At 36.5% G+C, this 16,355-nt stretch overlaps 2 protein-coding genes and 2 long non-coding RNA genes across 11 annotated transcripts; 2 read left to right on the forward strand and 2 right to left on the reverse strand.

The window, feature by feature from the left end:
- The first annotated feature begins 170 nt into the window (after window positions 1–170).
- Window positions 171–2,761, forward strand: LOC130729276 (uncharacterized). Of its 2 annotated transcripts, none has more exons than XR_009015952.1 (3): window positions 171–471; window positions 562–674; window positions 1,356–2,761. It is a non-coding gene; the product is annotated as an uncharacterized LOC130729276 (long non-coding RNA). The 2 variants fall into 2 exon arrangements; XR_009015951.1 differs by having other exon boundaries at window positions 177–471; window positions 2,060–2,761.
- Window positions 2,762–4,339: 1,578 nt separating this feature from the next.
- On the reverse strand, window positions 4,340–8,298 carry LOC130729274 (uncharacterized). Of its 7 annotated transcripts, none has more exons than XR_009015950.1 (8): window positions 7,606–8,298; window positions 7,348–7,425; window positions 7,125–7,191; window positions 6,519–6,652; window positions 6,367–6,433; window positions 5,805–5,882; window positions 5,536–5,708; window positions 4,340–4,883 (listed from the first exon to the last, which is right to left on the reverse strand). It is a non-coding gene; the product is annotated as an uncharacterized LOC130729274 (long non-coding RNA). The 7 variants fall into 7 exon arrangements; XR_009015949.1 differs by having other exon boundaries at window positions 5,536–5,680; window positions 6,367–6,451; XR_009015947.1 differs by having other exon boundaries at window positions 4,341–4,883; window positions 5,536–5,680.
- Window positions 8,299–10,025: 1,727 nt separating this feature from the next.
- On the forward strand, window positions 10,026–11,375 carry LOC130719333 (protein PSK SIMULATOR 2-like). The gene has a single exon (XM_057569961.1). The coding sequence runs from the start codon at window positions 10,026–10,028 to the stop codon at window positions 11,373–11,375; it is 1,350 nt and encodes a 449-aa protein (XP_057425944.1).
- A 710-nt stretch (window positions 11,376–12,085) lies between these two features.
- LOC130729277 (laccase-17-like) lies at window positions 12,086–15,708 on the reverse strand. Its single transcript, XM_057580963.1, has 6 exons — window positions 15,532–15,708; window positions 15,155–15,306; window positions 14,814–15,058; window positions 14,594–14,722; window positions 12,816–13,805; window positions 12,086–12,532 (listed from the first exon to the last, which is right to left on the reverse strand). The coding sequence occupies exons 1-6, from the start codon at window positions 15,643–15,645 to the stop codon at window positions 12,402–12,404; spliced, it is 1,761 nt and encodes a 586-aa protein (XP_057436946.1). The 5' UTR covers window positions 15,646–15,708; the 3' UTR covers window positions 12,086–12,401.
- Between the last annotated feature and the right edge of the window lie 647 nt (window positions 15,709–16,355).

Here is a 16,355-nt window from a genome sequence, read left to right on the forward strand (position 1 = left end):
AAATATCACAAGGCCAATGTTATTTTTATTTATAGAAGTCATTGCAGATATCAAAGAGACAAATGTACGTCACTCTCATCATGCGGCCCATTAATATACACCTGATCTTCATCAGCATGAATAATTGAGTGAATATTAATTGAATTTACATAATTAAATATCTAATGAGTAACGGGAAACGTCAAGATTAGTTTGATGTTTCTTTCGTAGATGAGCCAGGTGCCGAGTTCCAAGCATAACCTTAGCTAGCTAGCTAGCTAGCTACCAAGACAGAACAATATTATGACCATGGGTTGGCTTTTGCCCTTCTGAAACGTTTTATCCTCATTTTTCCGTTAGCGTTCGTGAATTACTTCCTCCTGTGTAACGTTTTCCTCAGTTTGATTTTCTTTCTTCCATATACCACCATTACTTCTTCCTCAGTCGAACCAAGTGATGCACGCGTTCTTATCCTTCATTATTGCAACACCGGTAAACACCTTTATTCTAACGCTTTCTTTCTGCAATTTGAGTTCTTCCTTCTAATTTCTCCCTATTTTCTTCTTCTCATTTGGTTCTTAGGTGGCAGAATTCTTCAATTTGAGTTCTTCTTTGAACCACAACTTATTTCTATCGACGCATCCAGTTCTTCTTAGGTTGGGATTGAGAGCTTTCATCTCCATCAGGATAGATAGGTTCTGTACCCATTTTCTGTTCTTTATTTTTATTTCTATTTTTATTTTTATTGAGCTTTCTTCCTTACTTTTTGTTCAATTTTCCCTTTCATAGTTTGATTCATTCATCATATTTAACATGGGTTGATCATATATTAAGTGACCGGATTCTAAAAGGAAACAAAACTGGAAACGAATTTGTTGCAGATGGGAACGAGAATGCCCCTACAACTATCTTCATTGATGTAGTTGAATTCTTTCTATATGTTCAATCTGATTGAATTAATGTTTTGTTATGATGATACTCTTCTTACTATGGAAACTACAGCCATAATGTGAATGCTGACTTAGACTATGCATGTGGAATATCGCAAAGCAAACTCCTATTTGTTTGGGTATATATGTTTCTCATCAGTATCCTATATTTTAAAATTTGTATATAGATTGGTTTATTAGTTTATTTGTGTTTGAATGATTGGTGGCACCTGTACAAAATTCTTCTACTTTCGGTGATCATGTGCAAGTCTTCCATGGTTTGTTCTTATCGTTTCGTTTCTACTCCCTTCCTTTCTTTGGTTTTGTTTTTTTACTACCATAGATTGTTCTTACCGTTTCATTTCTACTCCTTTCGTTCTTTGGTTTTTTTCCCTTAGTTTCACCACCATTGATTGTCTTTTGTTTTCCCTTCTGTATGTTGAATAGGCATTTGGAGAGCTGCGCAATTCTTCTACTTTAAGTGAGCATGTGCAACTCTTCCATTAGTTTTTTTTTATAAGTAAAATTGAATATATGGGGGTACTAGGAGTACCCCAACCCTGTACAAAGAGTGGAGAAAATACAGGGGAAAGGGAAGAAAAAAAGGAAAATATAAGAGAAGAACATAACAATCTGTTACTACTGCTAGGAAAAAAGAAAAAAGAAACAGAATAAAACAGCCAAAAGACAAAGCCAATGCCTCTGTCTAATTCAGAAAAGACAGCCCCTTCCAAGCTCAAACAGCGCCTACTTCAGCTTAGCAAGTAGGTCCACCATCTCACAAAATCTGCTGCAGCACGCAAGCTTATAGGTGCAGCAAAATGATCTCCTAAATTAACAAAACAGCACAAAAGCACAGCTATAGATTTTCAGACAGTATTCAGGTTCAGCAATCCATTCATAAAAAGAAAAAGTGAAAGTTTTTGGAGCTAGCTTTCAGCCAATTCCAAGAGCGAAGTTGAGCAAGCTCAAAAACTTTTGCAGCATCCTTGGAACTCTTCCATTAGTTGCTCTTATGCCTATTTTGTGAACTGAATCATTTTGATTTCTTCGTTTAGCCATTTGCAACTGTAATTTTGTTTCTCTTTTGCTGCTATTGTAGCATTTTAATTCATATCTCAAGGCTATGCTTCTGTATTTTGATATCACAGGTACTTTTCTTCAAGCGGGGAAATATATGTGGGGCCTTTAGGTTGAGATTGTTCTCATCTGATCAATCACTTGGAGGTCAGCAACACTATCTCTAACTACTGAATTAGTATTAAATAAAAGAGGCATTATTATTGAAATGTTGCAGAAAACAACATTTTTATTGCTATTTTGAGTTTTTGACATCTTAGTGTATATTAGAAAATGTTTGTATGACCTACACGACTACACCAGTATAAGTACACTTATTGAAAGCTAGAAAACAATGATTCGAGGTTGGCCTCAGCTACATAAAGGGATTTGAAAGGAAAGCATGCAAGTACTATTGTCTTTCTCCATTGATTAAAGGTGTTTGGCAGTCTGATGAAAAGTATACGCACAATGGCAGTAACCGCAAGATTGTTACTCCTGATCTGGAGGGAATTATCTTTCAGCACTTTATAAATAAGATAAAGGTCATCACGGAAGAAGAGATTTTGTGTTCGTAGGGGTGACAAAGTTCTGAAAAGCATTCTTCTATGGCATATTGCAACATATCTATGTTATAACCCTGTCTCATGTGAAGAGGAAACATATAGCGAAAGGGGTTTAAGTTTTAGAGAAGGAAGAAAATTGTTATTAGAGTACATGTTGTATCTTATTGTTATGAGAACATCCATGCTGCCTAATGAGATTGGTGAGTATGTGTCTCCATTAGTTGGATAGATAGGACCAAGTCTGTCATTTGATGTGTGCGGGATGGAAAAACATATACAAATGCTAAGGGAGGATGAAAGTTGGGAGGTAAAAGAGATGTGAGACTTATTCACTTAAATGTGGGTTGAAATTCATGCTTATGCTCCTAGAGCTACCTTTACAATCTTTACAATTGTATTTTTTAAATTGCACATCGATATTACCGGTCTTAATACTAAATTAATTGGCTCAACTGCAAAAAAACTTTTTCCTCTCCAATTGTGTCATTTAAATGTGTTTATATATAATTTAGTAGTAGTTACTTATTATGAATTAATATTAATTAGGGAATTAAAAAAGCACATGATTTTTGTGGGACTTGAGTGAGTCATACTAATGATAATAAAGGCGCATAAGCATCAATAATTATATAACAGTTACAAATTTAAATCCTTTAACATGGTATTTAAGTATGACTTTATAGTACTCCATATGTTCTTATTATAAATTAATATAGTGTTTGAGCCTTTGCACTCTATAATATCAATGCTAAAAAAAAAATCATTAACCCTTTCACCTACAACTATTTGTCTTTCATGTTTGAAATAAAATAAAATTTTCAGTTATTAAATTCTATAAGACATGATCAATTAGTTCAGTTTTTCTTTTTATACCGGAAAGATAAACTAAAAATATTTAAATTAGTTCATTGTTTTAGAATATTTAAATATTTATTAACAACATAGAGGTGGATGTTTTAACATTAAATTTGTATAGATTCAAAAATTACTCGCCAAAATAATCTTTAGCAATTAGAGGTAGGAGTTTGAACATTCAATTTGATATGAATGTCAAATAAACATCAGACTAACCTTTCACTTTCAAAAAAATTTGTTAGGATCATAGTTAATATCAAATACATATCAGTTACAGATTTAAATGGACACACGTAATTAGTGTTGATTTCTAGAATGAATAATTAAATAATTATTAGTATTAATATTAATCCAAAAAAGTTGATGGTGGTGGTTTTGATATTAAATACAATATCGATGTAAAAAATAATCTTCTCACTGTCCCTTCCCCTTCAAATTCTATTTGACGATTTCAATCCTCCTGCTCATTCAAAATTTGTTTTTATGATATGTCATCTGTTGAAATTTAGTGAATTAGTTTTTTTATTTTCATATTAATTTTCTAAATAATATTTAAATTTTCATATTACTAATTTTAAATTATTAATATGTCATTTGCAAAATTCTACATTCATCATATTAGTTAGTGTTTAGTTGATATTAGTTAATCACTAAATAAAAAATTTAATATTATTAATACTATCATATTTGTGTTTTCAACTATTTTACCTAATAAAAACGAATCACTACCAAAAAAAAAATTTATGAATTCTTTTCTTAAAGGAAATTTAGGAATTCTTGGATCTAAACAAATTTAGTTATTTTAATCCATAAAATTTCTTAAAAAAACACAAAAAACAAAAATAAAAATCCCCGTGCATCGCACGGGTAAAAGTACTAGTATATAAATAAAATTAGAGAAATAAATGGAGTGTCAAATAAATATTGACTAATTTAAATAACGTATGAATAATAAGTTCGATACAAAAAACTTGCTTAAACTATAAAGTGAGAGATTCAACTTTCAACTTATGCATTTCAAAAAAAAAAAAATTCAACTTAGGGCTAAACTGCTAAAGTATATTTGGACTTCAAAATATGTAGAAGCCACAACACTAGGTGATTCAATGTTTCATACAAAGAGATTATTTTTTATGAGTGGAATTTTTTAAGTTGCTTGATGTACTATCGGAATAATAGTTCATTCACACACTACAACAAAAATTACTTTTATCGGCAATAAATATTGTCTTTAGTGGTAATAAAAAGGGCCGCAACGACTTTTCCACCAGTGTATCGGGGTCGGTAAAGGCTATGCCGATGATTATATCGGCCACCGGTAAAGACGTTATGAATGGCCGGTAAAACTCGACATCCGTTAGCGGTGATAATTTCCAGTGTTTACTAGTGCCGCTAAAAGTTATTGTATGCAATGGCTATTTAAACCCATTTGTTGGTGGCTTTGGAGTTTGGACCGCCAGAAATCAGTTTCACAGCTGTCACAAATGATAGATCCCTGAAAATATCAAGAATGATGATGAGATTTTTATATTTCAAGAAACAATGAGCATGCTCACTACTTAAGGATGAAGATGAACAATTCTAAGCAAAAAGCTGTAGAATGCATAGTGCAGATGCACTTTTCAGCAGCAAGTGCTTTAGAGTAATGAATTGTGTTTGACAATAGTCATCAAAAAGTAATTTAGAAACAATGAATTTTGTTTGAATAGCATAACTAATACTACATTGCATTTTGTGTAATGTATTGATCTCAATGGACATAAAACAGAGCATTGTACCCAAAATGCAATCTTCTGAAATTTTGCTTCTCAGCCAAATGTAGTTCAGAATCACGCAAGATGTAATCAAGGCAATATTATAGCAGAACTCAACTATTAATAAATGTTAAGATCACACTTTAGTCCAAAATTTTATTTTTACCTGTTCCAATAGTTTCTCCACAATATGGAAAGGACATGATAACATTGATTATAGTATGTGTTGAGCTAACAGATATTGAAGAGCGTATAATAAAACAAAATCTTATACAAAGTTTCTGCACCAAACGAAATCTCATACAATGTTTCTGCTCGTAACTTTAATCTACAAACTTGTAGAACTTTCTCACCACTATAATTAGAAATAACATCAGATTTATTCAAATGTACCTGAATACAACATCCTACTTCTCAGCGTTGTTACCAAAATGATCAATATAAGGAATAGGAAGGCCACCAGAACCTAGAGGAGCCGAAAATATCCCAGTAGAGAAATCTCACCTCCCCATTTTTGAAAGCTAGTTTTTGTTCTTCTCTGTGAAAGATCATAATAATAATTACATCTGTCAATAAAGTTCAAACAAAGAATTCAAAGTTTGAAAATCAGACAGCCAACATTCAATTATGTAAGAGACTAATGCTAGTATGCAACTGTCTACCTAGAGTTTTTAAGTCCAATGAAGTGTCATCCTCCTAGTAGCCTTATTCCTTGTGGATTTTTCTTTCAGATCATATGCCTTAGCCAAGATATAGAAAAAGAAAGAGTAGGAACCAACATGAAAACAAAAGCATAAAATTGAAAAAATTTGGACAATCAAAAAATTTGATGGAAGTAGCTAGAAAGCAGACTAGTTTATCTAATTACTTGCAAGCCTAAAATTGAAAAAAGAAACAGAACTAAAATTTATATAATTACTGAAATTTGTTTGTTGAAATATTTTCCTTGTACTTAAAGTAATTATGAAACACTGCTTGATCCACTTTGCAACCATATATTACCCACTTCAATATGTTAGTTGTTTTGCTGGAAACACTGCTTTACTTATCAATGACATTATTATCATACAACTTCGTCCTTGATACACTCTCCACTAGCAAAAAGAAGTTAAAAAAACAATAGGCAAATGAAAAAAAGTACTACAGAAGCTTTTTCAATAACAAGATGCACATCTACATCAATTCATATGAAGTTGTGAAACACTAGAAAGGAAAGAACAATACCTGTATCTATGACTATCACTGTATCAAGCCTTCTTTCCCTTGTAGGGCTTCACCCACAATAATAATCCTGTAAATCATTCAATAACTAAACCAAAAAATTAGAACAACTCACGTATTCCAAGAATATTTGATTAGGAAAGAAAGGGAAGCACCTTCTGATCATATTCCCCATCGTCAAACTCATCAATAGGCTGGTCATTATCCTCTTTCTCTTCTTCCTCCTCGAAATCTTCTTCAAGTGCACTTCTCCTAGGTTCCAAATGCACCAAGAGATTCAAGAGTCCACCTACATAACATATAAGGAGTAAACTAATCATCTTTACACCACAAGATCATATATTTATAATCTATGCTCTAAAGCGTCAATTTCGTAGTCCACACACAAATCATCTTCCTCTAAAGAATAACGCCAATCTCCCCCATCATGGAACTCAGTGTTAGTGCAGGGCATTTGAGCAAGAAGGCACACGACTCAAAAGCGCCATAGACATGGCAGTGAGTTGGTCCTATCCTATGTAGTAACAAAAGAAAAAATTAGTGGCTCACCCCACCCTACAACACCATTTCAAGCTTGGAATCCAATCCAAGATAGATACTCACTCGTCCCCGAAGGTTAGCTCAAGTGGTAAGAGTTAAGGGACATAAGAGTTTGGGAGGGTAAAGGGTGAAGGGTCCAGGGTTCAAACCCTGAGGATGACTAATTTACTAACATTAGTAACAACTAACATTTGTCTAAAAAAAAAAGGATTGATACTCACTCGCATTTAATTCGTCACGCAATGGCCAGAATGTTGTGGAAGAGTGTTCCTCGGAGCCTCGTTGAAACTAGCTCATACAAAAACAATTAACTCGATAGTTAAGAAAAAGAATCCCTTCCGGGAAAGAATTTCACAGTAAAGAATCAACGTTCAAAATTATATACCATGCACAACCATGAACTACATCAATAGGAACTAGGAAATAGAAGAACAACAGAGTTACCTTGTTTCGTAAGGTTTGAGAGCACAATATCAAGGTTTCTAGATTGCTACTAGGATCATGAAATAAATTACCAGCCACCTACAGAGATTAAAAACAAAAACAATCAAATAAACATGTATTCGATCACACGCGTTCAAATTTGTGTATCAACACCGAATTACTGAGTTCAAATCAGAATTATCCAGTCATTCACTCAATAAATCGGGATTTGGCGAAGGAGTTGAATCAAGAAAGAAGAGATTGGATGAAAGAAAGGACCTGCCACGCATCTAGGTTTTTTTGGAAATTCTGGAGATTGCGAAGCTACATGATCTAACTGAAACGATTCGAACGCACAAACCTAAGCTCAATCTTCACAGTGTTCTGAAGCTCCATGCTCCAAATCGAACCGGGGTGGTGGTAGAGTGAATTTAGCAGCAATTATGATAATCATCGGTAACATGATGATAAAAATGTGAGTGGAAATAAGACCAAAGAGAAAGTAGGTATAAAAAATGAATAATTGCCTTATTTGTTTTAAAACTTGTCTTAAGCTTTTCATCACCATATTCTCAAGGCATTCAGGATCTTGATCTTCTTAGCATTGGCTTGACTTTGGTCTTGCTCTTCTTTGCTCTGCTTTATCCTTGTAGACACCTTGGTTTTACTTTTGTCTTAGCCTTGTAAAATAGTTAGTCTTGCTCTTCTCATTTTTGTATGAGTCAGTCTTGCTCTTCTTTTCTCAATCTTCATCTTTGTGAAGACCTGACCTGTTTAGTCTACCTTTTCTGTAGCTTTCTGTTGATCCATTCTTGCAGTGCTTTGTTTGGTCTCTGACTGAGACTTGATAATCATAATCTCCATGTAGATCTTCTTCTTTGTCCTCGAGCCGATGCTTTCTCGCCTTTCTCAATTGCTTTGAATCACGTTTCTTGTCTTCCTTTCCTTATCTTGAGCTCCACAACATTTTCATTATCTTCTAAGCTTTGTGTCATTGTTTCCATAGTCTTTTTCATTATTAAAACATATCAATTTTTTTTTGATAAGCCAATGAATAATATAAAATGGAGTACAAGGGGTACTCCAAACCCAATTACAAGATAGAAACAAAGCAAAATCAGTTACAATATCAACTAATATGTTCCTTCTTAGAGGAAAACCTTATGTGAACCTTACACAATCCACATCCCCACCATGAAAAGCATCACGAACCATATACCAAAGATCATCATCACCAACAAGGTTGGAAGCCATTTGGACCTGAGGCTTTGAAGGATTTCATGGATATAATAGCCTTCCTCGCCTCCTCCTTTGCCATAGGTTTAGAGAGATCTTGAGATTCCTTCAAAGAAAGCCAATGCATGTTATTAATCACAAGGGGTTGATGGATAGGCTCCCCCTTCATGGAGAAAATGGAACAAAAGTAATCATGAGCTGCAATCTGAAACTTTATGATTCATGCACCAATCACTCGTGTCTAGTTCTAAACCCTGAATCTTATTATACTTGCGGCGCACAATATTATGAGTATGAAAGAAGCGAGTATTTTGGTCACCAAAGAGAACCCACTACTCTCTGGATTTTTGAAACCCAAGAAGCTCCTCCTATTTCAGAATATGAGCAAGGTCTCTTTGAAGCTCCCTCTCCAAACCTTCAAGGCTATGAGTTCTACAAGACTCAAGCTCCATTTGGACTCCACTAGGTCTACTCTCCAAACCTTCAAGGCTATAAGTTCTACAAGACTCAAGTCCCCTTTGGACTCCACTTAACAACATAGAAACCATGCCCGACATCCACCATGTCAAAACCTTCAGAAAGCTTCCAGATAGTCAACCTCTCAAGCATCACAACAAAACCATATTTCCCAACAGTTTAACAACCAAAGCACTCGTCCATGACGCACAAAGCGTAAGATAAACCTAGGGATCAATAGTGCATGTGGGACGAAAACGGTCTCCATCCACCAACTCAAAAGGAACCAATTACTTCTCAGCAACAAGGGTTTCCACGGACTTCACCGGGGTGTAGCTATAGTTCTGCGAAATTTGTCCCTAAAAGAAATCTTCTGCCGTTGCTTTGCATTCCCGTTCGGTGATTCTAGTAGCTTCGGCACACCACCACATTCTTGCATGAAGCTATTGCTAGAACTCATACCAAGTGAGATGATATAAATCTCAAAATTTAATTCATACTAAATAAATCACTTTAAAAGTGGATACTCTTTAAGATGCTTATAATACATGATTAATTATATATGCAGGCTCAAATAAATAAATACTTTTAAAAAAAATATTAGATTAATATCTAACAATTACAACTGAAATTGTTATATCATAATTTCCCCTATCATAATCCTTAGTTCGAATTTTAATTCAAATCGAATATAGCTTTACTCTATAATTATTTTCAAAAATTTGAATATACATTGTATTGGAAGATAGGAGTATCAATTTGTTTCACTTTGTTTATAATTTTGTTAAAATACTAGCTGTGCACTAAATTTTTCTTGTTAACTTATTAAAAAAAACAACGATCGAAACCCCAGCACAGGGATGCGTCAGCCAAAGAAAGAAAGAAAAAGTTAATGAAATAACGAAAAGGAAAAGAAAATAGAATTTGTCAATTTTTAACGAAACCATCAATCAAATTAAAGGAAGATTGAGAAAGAGAGAGAGGGAGGGGCACCGTCGTGAAGTGCCATGGCTCCTGGTGGTCAGGGTACGAACCTATGCTCATGCATCTTCTTCTACGACGAGCCTGATACCCTCGGCATCCTCGCCTTCGACGCCGCAAAAACCATGTGCCGCCTCCTCTCCCTCTACAAGTCCCTCACGGAAACCGAGATCAACAACCTCCGCTGCCACGTCATCATCTCCAAAGGTGTGGCCCACCTCAATTCCCGCGACGACTGCTTCCTCCTCAACCTTGCCTGCGCTGAGCGCCTCGAGGATCTCAACCTCGCCGCCGCCGCCGTCTCCCGCCTCGGTCTCCGCACCTCCGACGCAGTGAAAAGTGGCGCGGTGGATATCAAGAAGCTGGAGTTCGGCACGCGGAACGTGGGGAGAGTGATTGAGAAAACGGAGAAACTGGTGTCGGCGACGAGGAAGCTTCACAATGCTTTGGAATCGTTATCGGAGGCGGAGGCTGCGGAGAGGAAGATCCAGCGGTGGAGGCACGTGAGGAGCAGCCACGGGCACGGACTCAAGGTGAAGGTGGAGAGTTTCAACGACAGGATCGTGTCTCTTAAACGGCAGGTCGAACATTACAAGCAAAATTCGCTTTGGGGCCTCACATTTGACAAGGTTGTCGGTCTCATGGCGAGGATTGTCTTCATTGTCTTCGCTCGGATTTGTTCCGTTTTCGGTTCACTGATTAGTACCGGCATGCCTTCTCGGGAAGATCCTCTGGCGCTCCAGCATGACTCATGCCGGATGGAAAACCGGGACTTGTACCGGATGAACCTTTGTCTCTTCGAACACGTGAGAAATAATAATAGTGTTTTGAAGTGCAATAGGACGGGGGTGGTTCGGTTTCCCAACCGGCTTCCGCCGTTGTCACGCGGCGGAGAGGTGGTGAAGAATAATGGAGTTTGGCGGCTGGCGCCGGCGTCAACAGTGGGCGGAGCGGGGCTTTCTTGGAGGTACGCGAACGTGATTTTGTTCGTGGACAGGTGCATGCGTTGTACGGTGGCGATTGGGGAAGACGCACGCGCGGCGATGTATGGTTTGTTGCCGGGGAGGTTGAAAGGGAAGGTGAGGGCCAAGTTGAGGAGTGAGTGGTTGAAATGGGATAAGGGTTTGGAGGGAGGAAAGGAAGTGGCGGAGCGGTGGTACGGCTCCGTGGGGGAGGTGATGGAATGGCTGTTGCCGGTGGCGCATGACACAGTGAAGTGGCAGGGTGAAAGGAACATGGAGAAGCAGAAGTTTGAGACGAAGCCCACCGTGCTCTTGTTACAAACGTTGCATTACTCGGAGTTGGAGAAGGTGGAGGAGGCCATTGTGGAGGTGCTGGTAGGGTTGAGTTGTATATATTGGTACCGAAAACAATGATAGTGTACATGTGGTGATTACCATATCTCTGACACTAATTCTCACCTCAGATTGATGGTTATGTAAAAAATTCCGAACCCATTCACAGCTAAAAACTTAGGTCAGATCATCATCCACTTGATGACTATATAACCCACCTTTGTTTGGGTAGTACGTAGTTTGATAGGTGTTGAGAGATGAATACAATTCCAAATTTCCAGTCTTCTTTCCTACTAGGTTCTCTAATATATTTATGATTTTTTTACACCACATCTTCTCTATCAAATGCAAATGTTCCATGTGTGATAAGTGAATGTATCTCTTAAGCATGTTTAATTTGTTTTGATTAAAAGCACATTTACTTTGCTTTATAAACTGAGATTCCACTTTTCCAAGCACCATAGGGTTGGTTGGAGCTCGATGTGAAGAGATGTTAAATTAAGCAAACCTTTAAAAGATTATTACAAGCATCGATTTAGTAACCGTGATGGATGCAATTTTGCAATTGCAGCTTACATAGGTGACCAAAAATTATAGATTTATACTTTTGAAAGGATTTGTGTTGAAACAAGATAACCTGCCTGTAAATTATATTTCAATTTTCTATTCGAGCAAATTTTTTACTATACCAACTAAAAGAAGTTATGAGTTCAGCCATTACAAATTTACATGATATTTTATTTCACATTTTACTTTTGTGAGAGAGAATGAGACAAGTTTGAAACATAAGATTTGAATCTCTGCAACTCTGCTGCTTTGTTTGAATTGGGGTAAGGGAATATAATGGTTTAATTTTTAAGCACTAAAATTAATGATAATGAAATTTGAATTGAAAAAATTTCACTCAAATGAACGAATTACAATTTAATGAATTTATAGCCTCAAAAGGTCTCGTATAAATAAATTTCTCATCCGAAGAAACAAGAAAGGTTCACCCTTACTCAAGCCTCCACTCCCATATTGTTTTAAAATAAAGCAACTGCCAAATAATGAATCACAAAAAGGGCCAAAATCTTTAAACAAATGAAAGCCATTTCAAGCTGAAGTTCAACACTTTGGAAGATCAGTTGGCGGTGGAAGCAGCTTCTGATTTGGTTGCTTTCCATCCAAGACAACCCAGGCCATTCTAAGACCCCAGCTTGTGTGGACTTCCAAGTGACAATGCATGAACCACACCCCTGCAAGACATAGTTCCGGCATATTCAACCAAAATATTTTTTAACTAGAGGAGTGCTACAAACACTCTTTCTAACACTTTTCATTTGATTGGTTAAAATTCACTTAGGTCCCATTAAATTAAAAGTCGATTCAATATAATTTAGTGGAGCTTCATGAATTTTGATCAATCAAAGAGAAGGTGTTAGACGGAGAGTGTCAAAGACACTGGCACACTGTTGCTAGCATTTTTCTTTTCAACCAAAACAAATTATTTTGAAGGTATGAGTAAAACTGTGCTCTAACCTGGATTATCTGCCAAGAATCTGATAGCAACCCATCCACCAGATGGAACACCAACTGTATTTCTTTCAACAGGATCAACAAGATTGAATTTTGATGGGTCCTTATTTGGATCAAAGTTACCAAATCCTTGTCCAACAACAAAGAAGTTAAACCCATGCAAGTGGAGAGGGTGACTTTCTGCACCAAGAATGCTAGTGTCCTGCATCACAAGCTCTACACTTGTATTGAAGGGAAGAACCACAACCTTTGTCCCATTGCTGACATTGGTATTGTTTGGTGTGGTGGTGCCAGTGTAGTTGAATGGATGCAAGGGACTGGTAGGGAAGTCAGGGGTGTAAACCCCATTGGATTTGCCAAAGAAGTGTGCTTGAAGAAGTGCAGTGGTTGGGAGTATAAAAGATACATTGTTCACTGATGCTGAAAACATTGCTGCATTATTAGGTCCCTGGCAAGTTTGGTTGCTCTTGTTCTTGCAGGGATTTGTACCAAGGCCCACTGTGAAGAGGAAGTGTTTATCCACTTTCTGAGGAACATTGGCCGGAAACCGAGCACTCGCGAGGCTACGGAGTTTGTTGCTGAACTTAGTTGCAAAAGAAGTGTCATTAAGTGCAGGGAGAAGGGGTTTGAAGAGTGGAAGCTTTTTCAGTTTCACAGCTGAATTATGATGAGTAGTATTATGTTGGATTTTATATTCCAAAATACCAGCAACCGTTGAGTTATCAAAAGTTCCTAGGCCAGTCACATATGGTCTAGCAGTCATGAAGAATGTGGCATTCGGGTAGTGAGACTTGGTCTTGAGAAGAACATTAGTGGTTTGGCCAGGGGTGATGAGAATGGTGTTAGTCACAAAAGGTTTTACATAACCTGCATCTGCTTCCACAACTGTGAGGGTGTGATTTGCAATGCTGAAGAATAGCTCGTCATTAAGGGCAGCATTTATCAAACGTAGAAGGTAAATCTTCCCAGGCTTCACCTTCAGCCTGAATGTATCTGAAACATTGCAAAAGCAAGTCTATTATTTCAACTGGTGGTACTGTCACATAAATTGGTATCTGAAATTATGAATACTCTCTTTAAGGCAGCACTTGGTGAGTGTCATTTTTCATATTCTATTGTGATAAGTGGAATATTATGTACTTATAAATAAGTCTTCATTGTTAGAAGTACCATATAAAATTCATTTATGTGTTTCACGCAATAGCTTAAGATTTTGGGATAGTTGGTTCATGACATGGTATAAGTGTCTCTACGACCAAGAGGGCTCTTCTAATAAAATTTTGAATTCCAGCACAATGTAGGTGAGCATGTGTATTGTGCACGCTTCAAGCCTAATGGCCTCTTGCGTGAGAGGGCATGTTAGAAGGATAATATAAAAACCATTTATGTGCTATATCAAACAATTTAAGCTTTAATAGTTGTGACATTTTAATTATATTAATTTCTTCAATCTTGTTTTAGGATGTGGTGAATTTTCCTAAAACATGTATTGATTAGAATTTGATACCATTTGCTCGCCTTCACTATACTAATGCAGATATTGGCATGGAGAAGTTTGGTTTCAAACCCCAGTTCTAACAGGAGAAGTACGGCATGCTAATGTGCCTTGGATGATCCACATCTCAGGTGATTACCATTTTTCTATTGGCTAATGTGATTAGTGGAATGTTATGTACTTATGTATGGAGCTTCATAGTTTCAATTATAGTAATTATTTTCTTCAAAGTTGTTCTAGGAACTGGTGAATTTTCCTAAAACATGTACGGATAAGAACTTGGTACCTTTTTGAGAGCAGTTATACAATGGCCCTGGAAGTCCATTAATTGTGTATGCATCAGAGACATTAGGTCCTCCTCCAGTTTGCAATGCTTGTGTTATGACTGCCTCAGTATCTGCATTCCACCATTCTCCTGAAAAAGAAAAAGAAAAAGAAAAAGTGTAATGCTTATGCCAATTTTGATATAGGTAGACAAAGGTTCATCCCTTTAGTAATTCCATTACCAAATATGATAGGAACTTCCTTGTGGGGCTTTACAAAAGGATACTGAGCATTGTGCTTGGGAAGAATGATGAGTGGACCATAGAGAGTTGCTCTTAACCAAGATATATGAGCATGCCAAAAGAGCGTGCCTCTCTGGCCCTTTATGGTGTAATTGTAAACATAGCTTTGACCTGTTTGGATGGGGCATTGTGTCACATATGCTGGTCCATCAGCCCATCCTGATTGAAGCTGTCTAATGCCATGCCTATTTCAAAGATTGCCAAGTTTACAAAGCTTAAAAATCTCACAAATATTACTCTAGTAGCAATTTGGTTTTCAAAATAGAATGTTTATTACTTACCAGTGAATTGAGATATTGTTCTGCACATGGTTAACCACTTTGATGAGAAGACGATCTCCTTCTCTAGCAATAATGCGAGGTCCTGGAAACTGACCATTCACTGTCACCAAGCTCTTACTGTGGCAGAGTCGCGTCACATTTTGGTACCTTATCTGCGTTAGTAACCTCATTTTGTTACAAGAAGAGCAAGCATAGGAGTAAAAGAAAAAAACCAAGGAAATGTAAAGTTGAAAATAGTATTGGGAGCCCGTTTAAAATACGCACCAAAGAGCACTTATTAGAGTTTCACTACTAGATAAAACACTAATTAAGCATCAATAAGTGTTCTTTGGTCAGCATCCTAACGGGCTCTCTTACTCTTGTAAGGAATTAATTACATCAAATTGGTAGTGTCGGGTAGTGCCAGCCAATGCAAGCTCAAATATGCAAAAAGTAATCATAGACAAAATGACCACTTGGCATTTAAGTGATGAAAGAAGGGAAACACCCATGTTTTCTCTGAATGTAAGAACGTGTATCTGAAAATTGTTACTTAATTGGGAGTTTGCACTGTGTTGATGGAATTGGACAAAATGATGGTCTATATATATACAAGTGAAAGAATGTGGTTGTTTGATTAGGTGAAAAAATGTTATCGTATTCAAAGAGAAGCTAAAACAATCTACATTGCTGTGTTTGAACTAGAACAGTAGTTGTTAGAACAACTTTAGAGTGGTTTCCAAGACATTCAATTTGGTTTGATCTCCTTATTATACAAGTCAAAGTCCTTAACTAAGCTCTCTTGTTCAAATCATTATAGCTTCAAATCCCATTCATCGTTGATTGACACAATATGGAACTGAAGTGAAGATTAAGCAGATCACTGGTCTGATGTAACTCTCTTAACTAATGTTACTTGAGTTCTTGTTGCCAAAGTAAGAGATTGGACCGAATCTGTCGCTTTAGAGTACAGGCCAGAGATTGGTGTCATTTTTAGGTTACCGCAAAACATATAATTTGCATCAAATTTGTCACCGTTGGAAGGGATTTTAATTTCAACTACATAATAAGTACTAGCATGGTCCCATTCATCACGTCATTTTAATTTACTTCTAAACCAAATATAAAATATTTCTTTCATAATAAAATTAGTAAATACTATATTTATTATTAATTAATTGATTTAAATAAAAATAACAATAAGTAACAAAATAAATATAAA

Source organism: Lotus japonicus, chromosome 1, assembly GCF_012489685.1.
Source record: "Lotus japonicus ecotype B-129 chromosome 1, LjGifu_v1.2".
Lineage (NCBI taxonomy): Eukaryota > Viridiplantae > Streptophyta > Magnoliopsida > Fabales > Fabaceae > Lotus > Lotus japonicus.

Excerpts from the sequence above, each read along its gene's own strand:
- LOC130719333 (XM_057569961.1), top strand. The coding sequence starts at position 10,026 with ATGGCTCCTGGTGGTCAGGGTACGAACCTATGCTCATGCATCTTCTTC.
- LOC130729277 (XM_057580963.1), bottom strand. The coding sequence starts at position 15,645 with ATGGGTGTTTCCCTTCTTTCATCACTTAAATGCCAAGTGGTCATTTTG. Across the intron at positions 15,059-15,154 it reads AACAATATCTCAATTCACTG|GCATGGCATTAGACAGCTTC; the intron begins GTAAGTAATAAA and ends TCTTTGAAATAG. Across the intron at positions 13,806-14,593 it reads GTATAACTGCTCTCAAAAAG|ATACATTCAGGCTGAAGGTG; the intron begins GTACCAAGTTCT and ends GCAATGTTTCAG.